Source organism: Anomaloglossus baeobatrachus, chromosome 9, assembly GCF_048569485.1.
Source record: "Anomaloglossus baeobatrachus isolate aAnoBae1 chromosome 9, aAnoBae1.hap1, whole genome shotgun sequence".
In the NCBI taxonomy this organism is placed as follows: domain Eukaryota; kingdom Metazoa; phylum Chordata; class Amphibia; order Anura; family Aromobatidae; genus Anomaloglossus; species Anomaloglossus baeobatrachus.
This window is the reverse complement of record NC_134361.1, coordinates 226,428,245-226,452,636: the sequence shown is the minus strand read 5'-3', so window position 1 is coordinate 226,452,636 and position 24,392 is coordinate 226,428,245. Positions and strand designations below refer to the sequence as shown.

Here is a 24,392-nt window from a genome sequence, read left to right as displayed (position 1 = left end):
ATAGGGTGGTGACCATACTGTCAGGTACAGACCTTCTCGATGGTGGTCTGGAGCAGTGACAATACTTTCACATAGATCTAGGTACAGACTTCCTGCATGGTAATATTGGGTGGTGAACCTGCTCTAACGTACATGCAGGTATAGACTTTCCGAATGGTGGTATGGTGTGGTGACCATACTGTCAGGTACAGACCTTCTGGATGGAGGTATGGGGCAGTGACCCTACGCTCACATAGATCCAGGTACAGACTTTATAGATGGTGGCGTGAGGCAGTGATCCTACGATCACATAAATCCAGTCACCATTAGTTATTGAGGAACACATGGTTCTTATTGTACTCTGGAAATATCACCCCATAACGTGTAGTTATAGACGGAGATGCCTCTTGTCTCCTCTTTACCACCAGTAAGAATTACAAAAGCTACTATAACTACTATATTAACAAACCAAGATCTATTTATTACTTTTTATTTTTTTAAAAAAAAGTTACGGAAATATCATATTGCAATATATCAAACTTTTATATCGGGGGCTATGCAATCATCATAGTGATCCTCTTTCTTAGAGCAATGTGACTAAAGGGTGCTTTACACGCTACAATATATCTTACGATATGTCGGCGGGGTCACGTCGTAAGTGACGCACATCCGGCATGGTAAGTTACATTGTAGCATGTAACGGTAAAACGTTCATCGCACGCACGTCGTTCAATTCCTAAAAATTGAACGTCAGGTTGTTCATCGCACCCGGGGTAGCGCACATTGCAGTGTGTGACACCCCGGGAACGATGAACAGATCTTACCTACATCCTGCGGCTCCCGCCGGCAATGCGGAAGGAAGGAGGTGGGCGGGATGTTTACGTCCCGCTTATCTCCGCCCCTCCTCTGCTATTGGCCGGCTGCTGCGTGACGTCGATGTAACGCCGAACGTCCCTCCCACTCCAGGAAGTGGACGTTCGCCGCCCACAGCGAGGTCGTATGGACGGGTAAGTACGTGTGACGGGGGTTACTCGTATGCGCGGCACGTTCAACAAATTGAACGTGCCGCACATACAATGGGGGCGGTTACGATCGCATACGATATCGTATGCTTTATTGCAAGGTGTAAAGCAGGCTTGAGAAAGCTAAAAAATAGGAAAGAAATAGAAAACTACAGATAATCAAAAATTATTTTCATTCAACCCCTCGAAGAGAGGAATCTAGACTCGGTAGAAGGGCGAGTCAGCTTTCCCACCCCGTATTGGGGCCATTGGGTTCCTCTGTGTATGGTTTGTGAATGCACTCTGGCTCTTTTGTTTATCACACAGTCAATGATTTTTTAGTATGTGTGCACTCAGTAAAGTGTTTGGACACTGGTAATTCTAGATTCTTCTTCACTATAGTGATGATTGATCTATACTTTACAATCTTGTGTCACCGACATGCCATAAGTTGCAGTTATTGAAGTACATGTGAAGTGATGAGCCAGGGAGGCCTCTGGCTGTGTAGTCGTGACCTCAGCGATTTCTAGGCACAACCCTGGCTTCACCACTCCTTCAAAGTTAGGGGGATGTGTGTCAGTTTCTTCGTTGAAAGATGCACAAAGAGTCTTCAGGCAAGAATTGATGCCAATAAAAGATAACATTTATTTTTCACAGATGCAATCCGGACAGCACGGTAATTCCTGTGGAGCTGGGGACAACCTGCCCAAACGCGCCCTCTAGTGGGGATATGCCCTGGATACTCCTCTTCTCCGGGCTCCCACTCCTAGGCCAAGCACACACCGGACCCACACCGGCGGAATCAGGCCTTGAGGTTGCGTACTCCTCCGTTACTCCGGCGTCCCCTGATGTTCCGCTCACACACAGTCCCCGATGGTCACACACTGCTGTCCCGGATCCGACTGTTCTCACACACACTCAGCCCTTCCCTAGACATCCGGCCGGCTCCTCCTTCCCCGGTGGCAACAGCCGTCCCACCCGGCCACTAGGGGGTGCCCTAACACTACAACACATTACAATAATAAAAATCAACACTTTTAAGAATCACAATGCCGGCTAAACTATGCTGGAACTTGTAGGGGGTAGGCCCACCCACTACACATGTATAACATATTTTGAATTGCAGGTTAATACCTTCCACCCACAGCAATTTTTTCTGTTTGCACTTTCATTTTTTCCTCCTCTTCTCAAATGACACCATTATTTTTACCATATAATGTAATGCAAAAACAAGAACAACAAATATAAGTACAGTCATATGAAAAAGTTTGGGCACCCCTATTAACGTTAGCCTTTTTTCTTTATAGCAATTTGGGTTTTTGCTATTTCAGTTTCATATATCTAATAACTGATGGACTGAGGAATGTTTCTGGATTGAAATGAGGTTTATTGTACTAACAGAAAATGTGCAATCTGCATTTAAACTAAATTTGACGTGGCAAAAGTATGGGCACCCTTATCAATTTTTTATTTTTTTATTTTTTTTAATGCTCAGACCAAGTAGAATAGAGACCTGACTTTGTCATGGGCGCCAGCCACAACTCTTTTTTTTTCTCCCCCATTTTGTAAGCTGTACTTGCCCTTTAAGAAGCATAATATATCCATAGTAGATGTTATCTTGTGGTTTGCAGTCAGTGAGGTGCAGTCAGGTTTGATTTTTTTTTATTTGGTTACTAAATTTCCTGTTGTCACATCAGGCTTGGTAAGGAACGCCTCCTCACATGTTGTAATGTCCCTTATATGTCAGCAGTGGTTTCGCCATCAGCCCGCAGCACGTGATCAGAGCAAGCCGTGATTTCATGGAAGCCATAAAGTGTACTCATGTATTTGCGATTTTCTGCCCGTCATTGGCATAACCGGACGCTCCTGGTCCTTTAAAATTTAAGGACTACCCTAAGCATAGACCATTAATATTAGATTGATGGGGGTAAAAAGCATCCAGCCCCGTATAAAGGAGCACTCCATGCTCCACTGTTACATTTTATCTTCTGCTTTTATATAAAACCAGGATGGCGGTCTACCGGCCTCTCTGATGGCTACTTGATGAAGGAACGTCGACCTGTTCGGAAGTAGGATTCAATTTGTTCCAAAGTCCGTCCCTTGGTTTCTGGGACACAAAAGTAAGTGAAGATGATGCAGCACACACAGATGATGGTGAAGAAGAAGAAAGGAGTCTCCAGATTAAAGGCGTTCTGGGAAAAGAAGACAATTTCCAGTCAATTTACCGTGGCATCAAGTATAATAAGATTTTATGAAGAGACCTAAGGTCAGAAAAACTTGACCACATCGACACTACACCACCATCGCATTATCTGTCCCAGATGACGGTGTTTGAGATAGGGTCTTCAAACAAAAGTCAGCCAATTGTGACGATTAGGGGTATAGAGGCCTCCCGATTTTCCCCAGATGGGAGATGTCAGGGGAAAGAAGCTAAATTGTAACACTAAATCCTTTTCTGTCTTGGAAGAGGATAAGGTGACTGTCTCTACCCAATGCTCAGTTGAGCCAAGAAAGCATGGAGAGCCAACAGCTACTGACCATAGATCAGATACAACCAATGAAGCCAAGGTGCCCTCTCCAAATAACCCAAAGGTCTCATGATTAACAGAGTCACCTGAAACCTAAGAACATATGCTCATAGAGTAGACTTCAACTCAACCACCAACCCAACAGGACTGCGTTGTGTAACTATATGTGTAGAACCCATGGCATGGCAAATGCTCATAGAGTAGACTTCAATGTAACCACCAACCCAACAAGACTGTGTTGTGTAACAATATGTGTAGAACCCATGGGAGGGCAAATGCTCATAGAGTAGACTTCAACCCAACCACCAACCCAACAGGACTGTGTTGTGTAACAATATGTGTAGAACCCATGGCATGGCAAATGCTCATAGAGTAGACTTCAACCCAACCACCAACCCAACAGGACTGTGCTGTGTAACAATATGTGTAGAACCCATGGCATGGCAAATGCTCTTAGAGTAGACTTCAACCCAACCACCAACACAACAGGACTGTGTTGTGTAACAATATGTGTAGAACCCATGGCAGGGCAAATGCTCATAGAGTAGATTTAAACCCAACCACCAACCCAACAGGACTGTGCTGTGTATTATATGGGTAGAACCCATGGCAGGGCAAATGTTGATAGAGTAGACTTCAACCCAACCCAACATGTCTGTACTATGAAACTATCTAGTGTAGAACCCATGGCACGACACACGTTCCTTCCCTGGTACTCACTACAACAGGCAGAAAAGCTTCTGTGAGTACAAAGCCGGTGATCCAGCTGACCATCACACAGAGTCCTGACGCCGTTCCTCGGGCTTTCAGTGGTAGGATCTCAGACATGAGAAGCCAAGTGATAGGTCCCCAGCCAAAAGCATAACCTGAAGAGGGAGATGGTGTTAGAACAAGGAAACGGGTACTAAGAATTATTATTGATCAACTCCCCATAGGGAGTGCACTTAACGAGGTTGTACAGTTTAGAAAACCCATTTTCATAAACCCCATTTGGAAATTCAGATTTAATAAAAAGGGGGCTCCTTTGTTCAAAATTTTCATCTCATGGCCAAAGAGGAGAGTGGTTAAAAAACAGCGTCTCTCTATGGAGAACGTATCCTGTCCAGCATCTCATAGGCAAGCACAAAAAATAGATAGTGTGTAATACTTCATGTCCCCTGCAGAGGCGCTGCAAGATTTCCCTACAGATTACGATGACGGGCTCTTACTACTAGTCGATGAAGGGCTCTTACTACTAGTCGATGAAGGGCTCTTACTACTAGTTGATGAAGGGCTCTTACTATTAGTCGATGAAGGGCTCTTACTACTAATCGATGAAGGACTCTTACTACTAGTCAATGAAGGACTTTTACTACTAGTCGATGAAGGGCTCTTACTACTAGTCAATGAAGGACTTTTACTACTAGTCGATGAAGGGCTCTTACTATTAGTCGATGAAGTACTCTTACTACTAGTCGATGAAGGGCTCTTACTACTAGTCGATGAAGGGCTCTTACTACTAATCGATGAAGGACTCTTACTACTAATCGATGAAGGACTCTTACTACTAATCGATGAAGGACTCTTACTACTAGTCGATGAAGGACTCTTACTACTAATCGATGAAGGGCTCTTACTACTAGTCGATGAAGGACTCTTACTACTAATCGATGAAGGACTATTACTACTAGTCGATGAAGGACTCTTACTACTAATCGATGAAGGGCTCTTACTACTAGTCGATGAAGGACTCTTACTACTAGTCGATGAAGGACTCTTACTACTAATCGATGAAGGACTCTTACTACTAGTCGATGAAGGACTCTTACTACTAGTCGATGAAGGACTCTTACTACTAATCGATGAAGGACTCTTACTACTAGTCGATGAAGGACTCTTACTACTAGTCGATGAAGGACATACTACTAGTCGATGAAGGGCTCTTACTACTAGTCGATGAAGGGCTCTTACTACTAATCGATGAAGGACTCTTACTACTAGTCGATGAAGGACTCTTACTACTAGTCAATGAAGGACTCACTACTAGTCGATGAGATGAAAGACTTTTACTACTAGTCGATGAAGGGCTCTTACTACTAGTCGATGAAGGACTCTTACTACTAATCGATGAAGGACTCTTACTACTAGTCGATGAAGGACTCTTACTACTAGTCAATGAAGGACTCACTACTAGTCGATGAGATGAAAGACTTTTACTACTAGTCGATGAAGGGCTCTTACTACTAGTTGATGAAGGGCTCTTACTATTAGTCGATGAAGGGCTCTTACTACTAATCGATGAAGGACTCTTACTACTAGTCAATGAAGGACTCACTACTAGTCGATGAGATGAAAGACTTTTACTACTAGTCGATGAAGGGCTCTTACTACTAGTCGATGAAGGGCTCTTACTACTAATCGATGAAGGACTCTTACTACTAGTCGATGAAGGACTCTTACTACTAGTCAATGAAGGACTCACTACTAGTCGATGAGATGAAAGACTTTTACTACTAGTCGATGAAGGGCTCTTACTACTAGTCGATGAAGGGCTCTTACTACTAGTCGATGAAGGACTCTTACTACTAGTCAATGAAGGACTTTTACTACTAGTCGATGAAGGGCTCTTACTACTAGTCAATGAAGGACTTTTACTACTAGTCGATGAAGGGCTCTTACTATTAGTCGATGAAGGACTCTTACTACTAGTCGATGAAGGGCTCTTACTACTAGTCGATGAAGGGCTCTTACTACTAATCGATGAAGGACCCTTACTACTAATCGATGAAGGACTCTTACTACTAATCGATGAAGGACTCTTACTACTAGTCGATGAAGGACTCTTACTACTAATCGATGAAGGGCTCTTACTACTAGTCGATGAAGGACTCTTACTACTAATCGATGAAGGACTATTACTACTAGTCGATGAAGGACTCTTACTACTAATCGATGAAGGGCTCTTACTACTAGTCGATGAAGGACTCTTACTACTAGTCGATGAAGGACTCTTACTACTAGTCGATGAAGGACTCTTACTACTAATCGATGAAGGACTCTTACTACTAGTCGATGAAGGACTCTTACTACTAGTCGATGAAGGACTCTTACTACTAGTCGATGAAGGACATACTACTAGTCGATGAAGGGCTCTTACTACTAGTCGATGAAGGGCTCTTACTACTAATCGATGAAGGACTCTTACTACTAGTCGATGAAGGACTCTTACTACTAGTCAATGAAGGACTCACTACTAGTCGATGAGATGAAAGACTTTTACTACTAGTCGATGAAGGGCTCTTACTACTAGTCGATGAAGGACTCTTACTACTAGTCGATGAAGGGCTCTTACTACTAATCGATGAAGGACTCTTACTACTAGTCGATGAAGGACTCTTACTACTAGTCGATGAAGGACTCACTACTAGTCGATGAGATGAAAGACTTTTACTACTAGTCAATGAAGGGCTCTTACTACTAGTCAATGAAGGGCTCTTACTACTAGTCGATGAAGGACTCTTACTACTAGTCGATGAAGGGCTCTTACTACTAATCGATGAAGGACTCTTACTACTAGTCGATGAAGGGCTCTTACTACTAGTCGATGAAGGGCTCTTACTACTAGTCGATGAAGGACTCTTACTACTAATCGATGAATGACTCTTACTACTAATCGATGAAGGACTCTTACTACTAGACGATGAAGGGCTCTTACTACTAATCGATGAAGGGCTCTTACTACTAGTCGATGAAGGGCTCTTACTACTAGTCAATGAAGGACTTTTACTACTAGTCAATGAAGGACTTTTACTACTAGTCAATGAAGGACTCTTACTACTAGTCGATGAAGGACTCTTACTACTAGTCAATGAAGGACTTTCAATGAAGGACTCTTACTACTAGTCGATGAAGGACTCTTACTACTAGTCAATGAAGGACTTTTACTACTAGTCGATGAAGGACTTTTACTACTAGTCAATGAAGGACTCTTACTACTAGTCAATGAAGGACTTTTACTACTAGTCAATGAAGGACTTTTACTACTAGTCGATGAAGGACTCTTACTACTAGTCAATGAAGGACTTTTACTACTAGTCGATGAAGGACTCTTACTACTAATCGATGAAGGGCTCTTACTACTAGTCGATGAAGGACTCTTACTACTAGTCGATGAAGGACTCTTACTACTAGTCGATGAAGGACTCTTACTACTAATCGATGAAGGACTCTTACTACTAGTCGATGAAGGACTCTTACTACTAGTCGATGAAGGACTCTTACTACTAGTCGATGAAGGACATACTACTAGTCGATGAAGGGCTCTTACTACTAGTCGATGAAGGGCTCTTACTACTAATCGATGAAGGACTCTTACTACTAGTCGATGAAGGACTCTTACTACTAGTCAATGAAGGACTCACTACTAGTCGATGAGATGAAAGACTTTTACTACTAGTCGATGAAGGGCTCTTACTACTAGTCGATGAAGGACTCTTACTACTAGTCGATGAAGGGCTCTTACTACTAATCGATGAAGGACTCTTACTACTAGTCGATGAAGGACTCTTACTACTAGTCGATGAAGGACTCACTACTAGTCGATGAGATGAAAGACTTTTACTACTAGTCAATGAAGGGCTCTTACTACTAGTCAATGAAGGGCTCTTACTACTAGTCGATGAAGGACTCTTACTACTAGTCGATGAAGGGCTCTTACTACTAATCGATGAAGGACTCTTACTACTAGTCGATGAAGGGCTCTTACTACTAGTCGATGAAGGGCTCTTACTACTAGTCGATGAAGGACTCTTACTACTAATCGATGAATGACTCTTACTACTAATCGATGAAGGACTCTTACTACTAGACGATGAAGGGCTCTTACTACTAATCGATGAAGGGCTCTTACTACTAGTCGATGAAGGGCTCTTACTACTAGTCAATGAAGGACTTTTACTACTAGTCAATGAAGGACTTTTACTACTAGTCAATGAAGGACTCTTACTACTAGTCGATGAAGGACTCTTACTACTAGTCAATGAAGGACTTTCAATGAAGGACTCTTACTACTAGTCGATGAAGGACTCTTACTACTAGTCAATGAAGGACTTTTACTACTAGTCGATGAAGGACTCTTACTACTAGTCAATGAAGGACTTTTACTACTAGTCAATGAAGGACTTTTACTACTAGTCAATGAAGGACTCTTACTACTAGTCAATGAAGGACTTTTACTACTAGTCAATGAAGGACTTTTACTACTAGTCGATGAAGGACTCTTACTACTAGTCAATGAAGGACTTTTACTACTAGTCAATGAAGGACTCTTACTACTAGTCGATGAAGGACTCTTACTACTAGTCAATGAAGGACTTTTACTACTAGTCGATGAAGGACTCTTACTACTAGTCAATGAAGGACTTTTCCTACTAGTCGATGAAGGACTCTTACTAATAGTCGATGAAGGACTCTTACTACTAATCGATGAAGGGCTCTTACTACTAATCGATGAAGGACTCTTACTACTAGTCGATGAAGGACTCTTACTACTAGTCAATGAAGGACTTTTACTACTAATCGATGAAGGACTCTTACTACTAGTCAATGAAGGACTTTTACTACTAGTCAATGAAGGACTTTTACTACTAGTCAATGAAGGACTCTTACTACTAGTCAATGAAGGACTTTTACTACTAGTCAATGAAGGACTTTTACTACTAGTCGATGAAGGACTCTTACTACTAGTCAATGAAGGACTTTTACTACTAGTCAATGAAGGACTCTTACTACTAGTCGATGAAGGACTCTTACTACTAGTCAAAGAAGGACTTTTACTACTAGTCGATGAAGGACTCTTACTACTAATCGATGAAGGGCTCTTACTACTAATCGATGAAGGACTCTTACTACTAGTCGATGAAGGACTCTTACTACTAGTCGATGAAGGACTCTTACTACTAGTCAATGAAGGAGTCTTACTACTAGTCGATGAAGGACTTTTACTACTAGTCGATGAAGGGCTCTTACTATTAGTCGATGAAGGACTCTTACTACTAGTCGATGAAGGGCTCTTACTACTAGTCGATGAAGGGCTCTTACTACTAATCGATGAAGGGCTCTTACTACTAGTCGATGAAGGACTCTTACTACTAATCGATGAAGGACTATTACTACTAGTCGATGAAGGACTCTTACTACTAATCGATGAAGGGCTCTTACTACTAGTCGATGAAGGACTCTTACTACTAGTCGATGAAGGACTCTTACTACTAATCGATGAAGGACTCTTACTACTAGTCGATGAAGGACTCTTACTACTAGTCGATGAAGGACTCTTACTACTAATCGATGAAGGACTCTTACTACTAGTCGATGAAGGACTCTTACTACTAGTCGATGAAGGACTCTTACTACTAGTCGATGAAGGACATACTACTAGTCGATGAAGGGCTCTTACTACTAGTCGATGAAGGGCTCTTACTACTAATCGATGAAGGACTCTTACTACTAGTCGATGAAGGACTCTTACTACTAGTCAATGAAGGACTCACTACTAGTCGATGAGATGAAAGACTTTTACTACTAGTCGATGAAGGGCTCTTACTACTAGTCGATGAAGGACTCTTACTACTAGTCGATGAAGGGCTCTTACTACTAATCGATGAAGGACTCTTACTACTAGTCGATGAAGGACTCTTACTACTAGTCGATGAAGGACTCACTACTAGTCGATGAGATGAAAGACTTTTACTACTAGTCGATGAAGGGCTCTTACTACTAGTCAATGAAGGGCTCTTACTACTAGTCGATGAAGGACTCTTACTACTAGTCGATGAAGGGCTCTTACTACTAATCGATGAAGGACTCTTACTACTAGTCGATGAAGGGCTCTTACTACTAGTTGATGAAGGGCTCTTACTACTAGTCGATGAAGGACTCTTACTACTAATCGATGAATGACTCTTACTACTAATCGATGAAGGACTCTTACTACTAGTCGATGAAGGGCTCTTACTACTAATCGATGAAGGGCTCTTACTACTAGTCGATGAAGGGCTCTTACTACTAGTCAATGAAGGACTTTTACTACTAGTCAATGAAGGACTTTTACTACTAGTCAATGAAGGACTCTTACTACTAGTCAATGAAGGACTCTTACTACTAGTCAATGAAGGACTTTTACTACTAGTCAATGAAGGACTCTTACTACTAGTCGATGAAGGACTCTTACTACTAGTCAATGAAGGACTTTTACTACTAGTCGATGAAGGACTCTTACTACTAGTCAATGAAGGACTTTTACTACTAGTCAATGAAGGACTTTTACTACTAGTCAATGAAGGACTCTTACTACTAGTCAATGAAGGACTTTTACTACTAGTCAATGAAGGACTTTTACTACTAGTCGATGAAGGACTCTTACTACTAGTCAATGAAGGACTTTTACTACTAGTCAATGAAGGACTCTTACTACTAGTCGATGAAGGACTCTTACTACTAGTCAATGAAGGACTTTTACTACTAGTCGATGAAGGACTCTTACTACTAGTCAATGAAGGACTTTTCCTACTAGTCGATGAAGGACTCTTACTACTAGTCGATGAAGGACTCTTACTACTACTCGATGAAGGACTCTTACTACTAATCGATGAAGGGCTCTTACTACTAATCGATGAAGGACTCTTACTACTAGTCAATGAAGGACTTTTACTACTAATCGATGAAGGACTCTTACTACTAGTCAATGAAGGACTTTTACTACTAGTCAATGAAGGACTTTTACTACTAGTCAATGAAGGACTCTTACTACTAGTCAATGAAGGACTTTTACTACTAGTCAATGAAGGACTTTTACTACTAGTCGATGAAGGACTCTTACTACTAGTCAATGAAGGACTTTTACTACTAGTCAATGAAGGACTCTTACTACTAGTCGATGAAGGACTCTTACTACTAGTCAATGAAGGACTTTTACTACTAGTCGATGAAGGACTCTTACTACTAGTCAATGAAGGACTTTTCCTACTAGTCGATGAATGACTCTTACTACTAGTCGATGAAGGACTCTTACTACTAGTCGATGAAGGACTCTTACTACTAATCGATGAAGGGCTCTTACTACTAATCGATGAAGGACTCTTACTACTAGTCGATGAAGGACTCTTACTACTAGTCGATGAAGGACTCTTACTACTAGTCAATGAAGGAGTCTTACTACTAGTCAATGAAGGACTTTTACTACTAGTCGATGAAGGGCTCTTACTATTAGTCGATGAAGGACTCTTACTACTAGTCGATGAAGGGCTCTTACTACTAGTCGATGAAGGGCTCTTACTACTAATCGATGAAGGACTCTTACTACTAATCGATGAAGGACTCTTACTACTAATCGATGAAGGACTCTTACTACTAGTCGATGAAGGACTCTTACTACTAATCGATGAAGGGCTCTTACTACTAGTCGATGAAGGACTCTTACTACTAATCGATGAAGGACTATTACTACTAGTCGATGAAGGACTCTTACTACTAATCGATGAAGGGCTCTTACTACTAGTCGATGAAGGACTCTTACTACTAGTCGATGAAGGACTCTTACTACTAATCGATGAAGGACTCTTACTACTAGTCGATGAAGGACTCTTACTACTAGTCGATGAAGGACTCTTACTACTAATCGATGAAGGACTCTTACTACTAGTCGATGAAGGACTCTTACTACTAGTCGATGAAGGACTCTTACTACTAGTCGATGAAGGACATACTACTAGTCGATGAAGGGCTCTTACTACTAGTCGATGAAGGGCTCTTACTACTAATCGATGAAGGACTCTTACTACTAGTCGATGAAGGACTCTTACTACTAGTCAATGAAGGACTCACTACTAGTCGATGAGATGAAAGACTTTTACTACTAGTCGATGAAGGGCTCTTACTACTAGTCGATGAAGGACTCTTACTACTAGTCGATGAAGGGCTCTTACTACTAGTCAATGAAGGACTCACTACTAGTCGATGAGATGAAAGACTTTTACTACTAGTCGATGAAGGGCTCTTACTACTAGTCGATGAAGGACTCTTACTACTAATCGATGAAGGGCTCTTACTACTAGTCGATGAAGGGCTCTTACTACTAATCGATGAAGGACTCTTACTACTAATCGATGAAGGACTCTTACTACTAATCGATGAAGGACTCTTACTACTAGTCGATGAAGGACTCTTACTACTAATCGATGAAGGGCTCTTACTACTAGTCGATGAAGGACTCTTACTACTAATCGATGAAGGACTATTACTACTAGTCGATGAAGGACTCTTACTACTAATCGATGAAGGGCTCTTACTACTAGTCGATGAAGGACTCTTACTACTAGTCGATGAAGGACTCTTACTACTAATCGATGAAGGACTCTTACTACTAGTCGATGAAGGACTCTTACTACTAGTCGATGAAGGACTCTTACTACTAATCGATGAAGGACTCTTACTACTAGTCGATGAAGGACTCTTACTACTAGTCGATGAAGGACTCTTACTACTAGTCGATGAAGGACATACTACTAGTCGATGAAGGGCTCTTACTACTAGTCGATGAAGGGCTCTTACTACTAATCGATGAAGGACTCTTACTACTAGTCGATGAAGGACTCTTACTACTAGTCAATGAAGGACTCACTACTAGTCGATGAGATGAAAGACTTTTACTACTAGTCGATGAAGGGCTCTTACTACTAATCGATGAAGGACTCTTACTACTAATCGATGAAGGACTCTTACTACTAATCGATGAAGGACTCTTACTACTAGTCGATGAAGGACTCTTACTACTAGTCAATGAAGGACTCACTACTAGTCGATGAGATGAAAGACTTTTACTACTAGTCGATGAAGGGCTCTTACTACTAATCGATGAAGGGCTCTTACTACTAGTCGATGAAGGACTCTTACTACTAATCGATGAAGGACTATTACTACTAGTCGATGAAGGACTCTTACTACTAATCGATGAAGGGCTCTTACTACTAGTCGATGAAGGACTCTTACTACTAGTCGATGAAGGACTCTTACTACTAATCGATGAAGGACTCTTACTACTAGTCGATGAAGGACTCTTACTACTAGTCGATGAAGGACTCTTACTACTAATCGATGAAGGACTCTTACTACTAGTCGATGAAGGACTCTTACTACTAGTCGATGAAGGACTCTTACTACTAGTCGATGAAGGACATACTACTAGTCGATGAAGGGCTCTTACTACTAGTCGATGAAGGGCTCTTACTACTAATCGATGAAGGACTCTTACTACTAGTCGATGAAGGACTCTTACTACTAGTCAATGAAGGACTCACTACTAGTCGATGAGATGAAAGACTTTTACTACTAGTCGATGAAGGGCTCTTACTACTAGTCGATGAAGGACTCTTACTACTAGTCGATGAAGGGCTCTTACTACTAGTCGATGAAGGACTCACTACTAGTCGATGAGATGAAAGACTTTTACTACTAGTCGATGAAGGGCTCTTACTACTAGTCAATGAAGGGCTCTTACTACTAGTCGATGAAGGACTCTTACTACTAGTCGATGAAGGGCTCTTACTACTAATCGATGAAGGACTCTTACTACTAGTCGATGAAGGGCTCTTACTACTAGTCGATGAAGGGCTCTTACTACTAGTCGATGAAGGACTCTTACTACTAATCGATGAATGACTCTTACTACTAATCGATGAAGGACTCTTACTACTAGTCGATGAAGGGCTCTTACTACTAATCGATGAAGGGCTCTTACTACTAGTCGATGAAGGGCTCTTACTACTAGTCAATGAAGGACTTTTACTACTAGTCAATGAAGGACTTTTACTACTAGTCAATGAAGGACTCTTACTACTAGTCAATGAAGGACTCTTACTACTAGTCAATGAAGGACTTTTACTACTAGTCAATGAAGGACTCTTACTACTAGTCGATGAAGGACTCTTACTACTAGTCAATGAAGTACTTTTACTACTAGTCGATGAAGGACTCTTACTACTAGTCAATGAAGGACTTTTACTACTAGTCAATGAAGGACTTTTACTACTAGTCAATGAAGGACTCTTACTATTAGTCAATGAAGGACTTTTACTACTAGTCAATGAAGGACTTTTACTACTAGTCGATGAAGGACTCTTACTACTAGTCAATGAAGGACTTTTACTACTAGTCAATGAAGGACTCTTACTACTAGTCGATGAAGGACTCTTACTACTAGTCAATGAAGGACTTTTACTACTAGTCGATGAAGGACTCTTACTACTAGTCAATGAAGGACTTTTCCTACTAGTCGATGAAGGACTCTTACTACTAGTCGATGAAGGACTCTTACTACTAGTCGATGAAGGACTCTTACTACTAATCGATGAAGGGCTCTTACTACTAATCGATGAAGGACTCTTACTACTAGTCGATGAAGGACTCTTACTACTAGTCAATGAAGGACTTTTACTACTAATCGATGAAGGACTCTTACTACTAGTCAATGAAGGACTTTTACTACTAGTCAATGAAGGACTTTTACTACTAGTCAATGAAGGACTCTTACTACTAGTCAATGAAGGACTTTTACTACTAGTCAATGAAGGACTTTTACTACTAGTCAATGAAGGACTCTTACTACTAGTCAATGAAGGACTTTTACTACTAGTCAATGAAGGACTTTTACTACTAGTCGATGAAGGACTCTTACTACTAGTCAATGAAGGACTTTTACTACTAGTCAATGAAGGACTCTTACTACTAGTCGATGAAGGACTCTTACTACTAGTCAATGAAGGACTTTTACTACTAGTCGATGAAGGACTCTTACTACTAGTCAATGAAGGACTTTTCCTACTAGTCGATGAAGGACTCTTACTACTAGTCGATGAAGGACTCTTACTACTACTCGATGAAGGACTCTTACTACTAATCGATGAAGGGCTCTTACTACTAATCGATGAAGGACTCTTACTACTAGTCGATGAAGGACTCTTACTACTAGTCAATGAAGGACTTTTACTACTAATCGATGAAGGACTCTTACTACTAGTCAATGAAGGACTTTTACTACTAGTCAATGAAGGACTTTTACTACTAGTCAATGAAGGACTCTTACTACTAGTCAATGAAGGACTTTTACTACTAGTCAATGAAGGACTTTTACTACTAGTCGATGAAGGACTCTTACTACTAGTCGATGAAGGACTTTTACTACTAGTCAATGAAGGACTCTTACTACTAGTCGATGAAGGACTCTTACTACTAGTCAATGAAGGACTTTTACTACTAGTCGATGAAGGACTCTTACTACTAGTCAATGAAGGACTTTTCCTACTAGTCGATGAAGGACTCTTACTACTAGTCGATGAAGGACTCTTACTACTAGTCGATGAAGGACTCTTACTACTAATCGATGAAGGGCTCTTACTACTAATCGATGAAGGACTCTTACTACTAGTCGATGAAGGACTCTTACTACTAGTCGATGAAGGACTCTTACTACTAGTCAATGAAGGAGTCTTACTACTAGTCAATGAAGGACTTTTACTACTAGTCGATGAAGGGCTCTTACTATTAGTCGATGAAGGACTCTTACTACTAGTCGATGAAGGGCTCTTACTACTAGTCGATGAAGGGCTCTTACTACTAATCGATGAAGGACTCTTACTACTAATCGATGAAGGACTCTTACTACTAATCGATGAAGGACTCTTACTACTAGTCGATGAAGGACTCTTACTACTAATCGATGAAGGGCTCTTACTACTAGTCGATGAAGGACTCTTACTACTAATCGATGAAGGACTATTACTACTAGTCGATGAAGGACTCTTACTACTAATCGATGAAGGGCTCTTACTACTAGTCGATGAAGGACTCTTACTACTAGTCGATGAAGGACTCTTACTACTAATCGATGAAGGACTCTTACTACTAGTCGATGAAGGACTCTTACTACTAGTCGATGAAGGACTCTTACTACTAATCGATGAAGGACTCTTACTACTAGTCGATGAAGAACTCTTACTACTAGTCGATGAAGGACTCTTACTACTAGTCGATGAAGGACATACTACTAGTCGATGAAGGGCTCTTACTACTAGTCGATGAAGGGCTCTTACTACTAATCGATGAAGGACTCTTACTACTAGTCGATGAAGGACTCTTACTACTAGTCAATGAAGGACTCACTACTAGTCGATGAGATGAAAGACTTTTACTACTAGTCGATGAAGGGCTCTTACTACTAGTCGATGAAGGACTCTTACTACTAGTCGATGAAGGGCTCTTACTACTAGTCGATGAAGGACTCACTACTAGTCGATGAGATGAAAGACTTTTACTACTAGTCGATGAAGGGCTCTTACTACTAGTCAATGAAGGGCTCTTACTACTAGTCGATGAAGGACTCTTACTACTAGTCGATGAAGGGCTCTTACTACTAATCGATGAAGGACTCTTACTACTAGTCGATGAAGGGCTCTTACTACTAGTCGATGAAGGGCTCTTACTACTAGTCGATGAAGGACTCTTACTACTAATCGATGAATGACTCTTACTACTAATCGATGAAGGACTCTTACTACTAGTCGATGAAGGGCTCTTACTACTAATCGATGAAGGGCTCTTACTACTAGTCGATGAAGGGCTCTTACTACTAGTCAATGAAGGACTTTTACTACTAGTCAATGAAGGACTTTTACTACTAGTCAATGAAGGACTCTTACTACTAGTCAATGAAGGACTCTTACTACTAGTCAATGAAGGACTTTTACTACTAGTCAATGAAGGACTTTTACTACTAGTCGATGAAGGACTCTTACTACTAGTCAATGAAGGACTTTTACTACTAGTCGATGAAGGACTCTTACTACTAGTCAATGAAGGACTTTTACTACTAGTCAATGAAGGACTTTTACTACTAGTCAATGAAGGACTCTTACTACTAGTCAATGAAGGACTTTTACTACTAGTCAATGAAGGACTTTTACTACTAGTCGATGAAGGACTCTTACTACTAGTTAATGAAGGACTTTTACTACTAGTCAATGAAGGACTCTTACTACTAGTCGATGAAGGACTCTTACTACTAGTCAATGAAGGACTTTTACTACTAGTCGATGAAGGACTCTTACTACTAGTCAATGAAGGACTTTTCCTACTAGTCGATGAAGGACTTTTACTACTAGTCAATGAAGGACTCTTACTACTAGTCGATGAAGGACTCTTACTACTAGTCAATGAAGGACTTTTACTACTAGTCGATGAAGGACTCTTACTACTAGTCAATGAAGGACTTTTACTACTAGTCAATGAAGGACTTTTACTACTAGTCAATGAAGGACTCTTACTACTAGTCAATGAAGGACTTTTACTACTAGTCAATGAAGGACTTTTACTACTAGTCGATGAAGGACTCTTACTACTAGTCAATGAAGGACTTTTACTACTAGTCAATGAAGGACTCTTACTACTAGTCGATGAAGGACTCTTACTACTAGTCAATGAAGGACTTTTACTACTAGTCGATGAAGGACTCTTACTACTAGTCAATGAAGGATTTTTCCTACTAGTCGATGAAAGACTCTTACTACTAGTCGATGAAGGACTCTTACTACTAGTCGATGAAGGACTCTTACTACTAATCGATGAAGGGCTCTTACTACTAATCGATGAAGGACTCTTACTACTAGTCGATGAAGGACTCTTACTACTAGTCAATGAAGGACTTTTACTACTAGTCAATGAAGGACTTTTACTACTAGTCAATGAAGGACTCTTACTACTAGTCAATGAAGGACTTTTACTACTAGTCAATGAAGGACTTTTACTACTAGTCAATGAAGGACTCTTACTACTAGTCAATGAAGGACTTTTACTACTAGTCAATGAAGGAATTTTACTACTAGTCGATGAAGGACTCTTACTACTAGTCAATGAAGGACTTTTACTACTAGTCAATGAAGGACTCTTACTACTAGTCGATGAAGGACTCTTACTACTAGTCAATGAAGGACTTTTACTACTAGTCGATGAAGGACTCTTACTACTAGTCAATGAAGGACTTTTCCTACTAGTCGATGAAGGACTCTTACTACTAGTCGATGAAGGACTCTTACTACTACTCGATGAAGGACTCTTACTACTAATCGATGAAGGGCTCTTACTACTAATCGATGAAGGACTCTTACTACTAGTCGATGAAGGACTCTTACTACTAGTCAATGAAGGACTTTTACTACTAATCGATGAAGGACTCTTACTACTAGTCAATGAAGGACTTTTACTACTAGTCAATGAAGGACTTTTACTACTAGTCAATGAAGGACTCTTACTACTAGTCAATGAAGGACTTTTACTACTAGTCAATGAAGGACTTTTACTACTAGTCGATGAAGGACTCTTACTACTAGTCGATGAAGGACTTTTACTACTAGTCAATGAAGGACTCTTACTACTAGTCGATGAAGGACTCTTACTACTAGTCAATGAAGGACTTTTACTACTACTCGATGAAGGACTCTTACTACTAGTCAATGAAGGACTTTTCCTACTAGTCGATGAAGGACTCTTACTACTAGTCGATGAAGGACTCTTACTACTAGTCGATGAAGGACTCTTACTACTAATCGATGAAGGGCTCTTACTACTAATCGATGAAGGACTCTTACTACTAGTCGATGAAGGACTCTTACTACTAGTCGATGAAGGACTCTTACTACTAGTCAATGAAGGAGTCTTACTACTAGTCAATGAAGGACTTTTACTACTAGTCGATGAAGGGCTCTTACTATTAGTCGATGAAGGACTCTTACTACTAGTCGATGAAGGGCTCTTACTACTAGTCGATGAAGGGCTCTTACTACTAATCGATGAAGGACTCTTACTACTAATCGATGAAGGACTCTTACTACTAATCGATGAAGGACTCTTACTACTAGTCGATGAAGGACTCTTACTACTAATCGATGAAGGGCTCTTACTACTAGTCGATGAAGGACTCTTACTACTAATCGATGAAGGACTATTACTACTAGTCGATGAAGGACTCTTACTACTAATCGATGAAGGGCTCTTACTACTAGTCGATGAAGGACTCTTACTACTAGTCGATGAAGGACTCTTACTACTAATCGATGAAGGACTCTTACTACTAGTCGATGAAGGACTCTTACTACTAGTCGATGAAGGACTCTTACTACTAATCGATGAAGGACTCTTACTACTAGTCGATGAAGAACTCTTACTACTAGTCGATGAAGGACTCTTACTACTAGTCGATGAAGGACATACTACTAGTCGATGAAGGGCTCTTACTACTAGTCGATGAAGGGCTCTTACTACTAATCGATGAAGGACTCTTACTACTAGTCGATGAAGGACTCTTACTACTAGTCAATGAAGGACTCACTACTAGTCGATGAGATGAAAGACTTTTACTACTAGTCGATGAAGGGCTCTTACTACTAGTCGATGAAGGACTCTTACTACTAGTCGATGAAGGGCTCTTACTACTAGTCGATGAAGGACTCACTACTAGTCGATGAGATGAAAGACTTTTACTACTAGTCGATGAAGGGCTCTTACTACTAGTCAATGAAGGGCTCTTACTACTAGTCGATGAAGGACTCTTACTACTAGTCGATGAAGGGCTCTTACTACTAATCGATGAAGGACTCTTACTACTAGTCGATGAAGGGCTCTTACTACTAGTCGATGAAGGGCTCTTACTACTAGTCGATGAAGGACTCTTACTACTAATCGATGAATGACTCTTACTACTAATCGATGAAGGACTCTTACTACTAGTCGATGAAGGGCTCTTACTACTAATCGATGAAGGGCTCTTACTACTAGTCGATGAAGGGCTCTTACTACTAGTCAATGAAGGACTTTTACTACTAGTCAATGAAGGACTTTTACTACTAGTCAATGAAGGACTCTTACTACTAGTCAATGAAGGACTCTTACTACTAGTCAATGAAGGACTTTTACTACTAGTCAATGAAGGACTCTTACTACTAGTCGATGAAGGACTCTTACTACTAGTCAATGAAGGACTTTTACTACTAGTCGATGAAGGACTCTTACTACTAGTCAATGAAGGACTTTTACTACTAGTCAATGAAGGACTTTTACTACTAGTCAATGAAGGACTCTTACTACTAGTCAATGAAGGACTTTTACTACTAGTCAATGAAGGACTTTTACTACTAGTCGATGAAGGACTCTTACTACTAGTCAATGAAGGACTTTTACTACTAGTCAATGAAGGACTCTTACTACTAGTCGATGAAGGACTCTTACTACTAGTCAATGAAGGACTTTTACTACTAGTCGATGAAGGACTCTTACTACTAGTCAATGAAGGACTTTTCCTACTAGTCGATGAAGGACTCTTACTACTAGTCGATGAAGGACTCTTACTACTAGTCGATGAAGGACTCTTACTACTAATCGATGAAGGGCTCTTACTACTAATCGATGAAGGACTCTTACTACTAGTCGATGAAGGACTCTTACTACTAGTCAATGAAGGACTTTTACTACTAATCGATGAAGGACTCTTACTACTAGTCAATGAAGGACTTTTACTACTAGTCAATGAAGGACTCTTACTACTAGTCAATGAAGGACTTTTACTACTAGTCAATGAAGGACTTTTACTACTAGTCGATGAAGGACTCTTACTACTAGTCAATGAAGGACTTTTACTACTAGTCAATGAAGGACTCTTACTACTAGTCGATGAAGGACTCTTACTACTAGTCAATGAAGGACTTTTACTACTAGTCGATGAAGGACTCTTACTACTAGTCAATGAAGGACTTTTCCTACTAGTCGATGAAGGACTCTTACTACTAGTCGATGAAGGACTCTTACTACTAGTCGATGAAGGACTCTTACTACTAATCGATGAAGGGCTCTTACTACTAATCGATGAAGGACTCTTACTACTAGTCGATGAAGGACTCTTACTACTAGTCGATGAAGGACTCTTACTACTAGTCAATGAAGGAGTCTTACTACTAGTCAATGAAGGACTTTTACTACTAGTCAATGAAGGACTCTTACTAGTTGTCAAACGACTCTTTTTATAATTCGCTTAAGGACTCTCTTTACAACTTGTCGAAGGACTCTCTTTATAAATTGTAAAAAGACTCTTTTTACAAGTTAGGTATAGTGATAACCATGATTGACGCTCCCAGTCGTTCCAAAGGAAAAAAAAAACAAATCCAAAATAACTGATTTAATGTTTTTTTAAAGTATTTAAAAACAAGAATTGGCAAGATGTTCCACTACAACGTGTTTTGACTTTCTCAAAGCTTTCATCAGGTTAAAAAAAATGTAATATAAATAATACATATATGTATTTTTATATTCCATTTTATGGACCAGAAAAAGGCTTCCAGAAAGCCGAAACGCGTCTTACTGGCACATCTTGCCAAACCTTGTTTTTAAATATTTTAAAAACCATTAAATCAGTAATTTTGGATCTTTTGGGCTCTTTCCTCCTCCGAATTGATTGGGAGCGCCAATCATGGTTATCACTGTTCTAAGCGCCTCTGTGGCAACCCTTCTGGGTTCACCAAACAGGCGGCATACCGTCTCTCCGGAGCCGGATCCCGTATTTTACCTGCATCAACACTACATCTCCAAGGTGAGTGCATTAATCTTCCTTAGCTCATGGTCTATGCCTACAATTTACCATGCCTAGAAGAGGACCGCACCCTTCTCCTTTTCTCCTTAGGTGACACCATATTCTTTCACAAGTTGTCATAGGACTCTTTTTACAAGTTGTCGATAATCTAAAGTGTTTTCGATTACAGAGCTGTGATAAATAAACCATTGGGGTCTCGGATTAGTCCATAACTTCATAGGCAATGCAGTGACATCTCCATCTTGCTGACATCCCCATGAAGGTCCACAGAAATCCAGTGAGCATCTAGTGGTTTCCATCATGTCAGACCCCATACAAGGTCTACCTATCAATCTAATGGTCACACTAAGGCAAATTACTCTCCATAGATAGATATATAGATAGACCTGTGTGGGCAGCATCTATCTAGGAAGGGTATCACGTGGTCACTTACCTAATATATACAACATGATACATACAAGAGGGATAATTTCCAAATAGTTAACATGAGCGTCATGGGTGTGTGGGTCATTCATGGTTATGGTCAGGTTGGTGGAATTGTTCTTCATGTCTACTGTGAAATGAATGTACAAGCCCATAGAGAGCGAGGACACCATCATCAGAGAACCTGTCATACGAGGAAGAAGAGATGGATGAGGAGGGCACCATGGGTGGAATCCATGGAGAAGCATTGATGAGGTTCACCTACTTACCAGATATAAAAAGGAGGATTTTCCTGCCCGCTTTATCCATTGCCAAAGCTGCCACGAGCACAGAGACCAATCTCACGAGTCCAACCAGGGCAGCGTCATATCCGCCTCTCTAGAAGAAGACGCCACAGGTCAAGGATCGACTACCGGACTACCGACACCCTCCAACATCTCATGTGTAGGAATTGTCCTCACACATCTTAAGTGCATCTATCCCTGTCCGCCCACCACATTGTGTATCTTATCTCTATAGATACGGTGTGACACACCTCATTGTGGTAGCTACCATCTTATCACTGGTCCGTGAGATATCCCTGATATATATATGACACTAATGAGCTTGGGATATCACTAGGTGACCACAGGTTCAAGTTCCTACAAAGTAGTGACAACTATTCACTCACTAGGACTGGCCTGGCAGGTAGTGCTAGTTTTAGATGGTGGCAATAATGGGCCTCATCTTGGTATGAGCCCCCAGCGTTCTGCACCACTGTCACTTCTAGTCGTCTACAAAGAGGTTACTTAAACCATACACATATTCGATGAAAGATGGCCGAACCCACTGTTTTTGGTAGGACTGCCCGACCACCTGATGTGTATGGGGTCATCTTACTCTCCTCAGAAGATGTTGGATTTTGTATTATGTTGGTAATGTAATGTCAGTTTTATAAGAGCACCATATGGTAGAATCATTGTTTTGATACTGTATGGAAGTATTATTTAAGCATTATATGACGGTATTTTACACTGTGTGCAGAATTATTAGTCAAATGAGTATTGTGATCACATGACACTTGTTATACATGTCGTCCTACTCCAAGCTGTATAGTGAGAGCCAACTACCAATGAAGTAAATCCGGTGATGTGCCTTTCTGTAATGAGGAGGGGTGCGGTGTAATGACATTGTGTCGCCCTGGGCAAGCCAGGGGACACAGATAACAACACACACGCACCCCACATTCCCTGTAGGTACACCAGCTAACCCACAAATCCTTGTTGCCTTCCTCCAGAGGTTGATGATGCACACCAGGGGGTGGGCCAGGCGGTTGGCTCCGCCCACCGAGGAGCTCACAACTCTGGAGGCAGGAAGTAACCAGGCAGAAAGCTCAGGGAGGAGGAAGTGGAAGGAGTGAAGTCAGCCCAGGCAGGGCAAGTGTGAGGAGCAAAAGGAGGGAAAGAAAACAGCTAAGTGAAAGTGGTGAAAGTAGAGAAGTGTAAAGGAGAAAAGCAAGGAAAGTGACAGAAAGCCTGAAGTTGGTCTGTGGCTGTGTGCCCAGACGGAGTCAGCAAGGTCAGCAGACAGCGGTGAAGATCTGCAGTGGGACTGTCTGGAGGTTGCTGGAAGGGCCGCGGAGGCTGTGTGTATCCAGGGCCTGGAGCAGTATACAAAGGGCAGTCAGTACCAGAGCAGGGGCTTTCGGATCCCAGCAAGGCTTGGAGTCGCTGTAAATTGCTAAATCCGTTAGTGAAGGGGACGTAGATCTCCCAACAAGCAAGTCCTGATTGACGGCAAAGGTCCAACCACAACGGG

General features: G+C 41.0%; 2 protein-coding genes across 3 annotated transcripts in view; one reads left to right on the top strand and one right to left on the bottom strand.

Annotated features, from left to right (window-relative positions):
• Positions 1–24,392, top strand: part of LOC142251664 (uncharacterized) — a 134,058-nt gene that overhangs the window by 5,382 nt on the left and 104,284 nt on the right. The window lies entirely within an intron of this gene.
• The window catches only part of SLC2A6 (solute carrier family 2 member 6), a 191,242-nt gene continuing 168,461 nt past the window's right edge, over positions 1,612–24,392 (bottom strand). For both annotated transcript variants that reach the window (XM_075324670.1, XM_075324669.1), the window contains exons 7-10: positions 22,865–22,973; positions 22,606–22,779; positions 4,229–4,374; positions 1,612–3,172 (exon numbers count right to left, since the gene is read on the bottom strand). In XM_075324670.1, the coding sequence (XP_075180785.1) occupies positions 3,017–3,172; positions 4,229–4,374; positions 22,606–22,779; positions 22,865–22,973 (585 nt within the window). In that variant the 3' untranslated portion in view covers positions 1,612–3,016. The remainder of the gene's footprint in view (positions 3,173–4,228; positions 4,375–22,605; positions 22,780–22,864; positions 22,974–24,392) is intronic.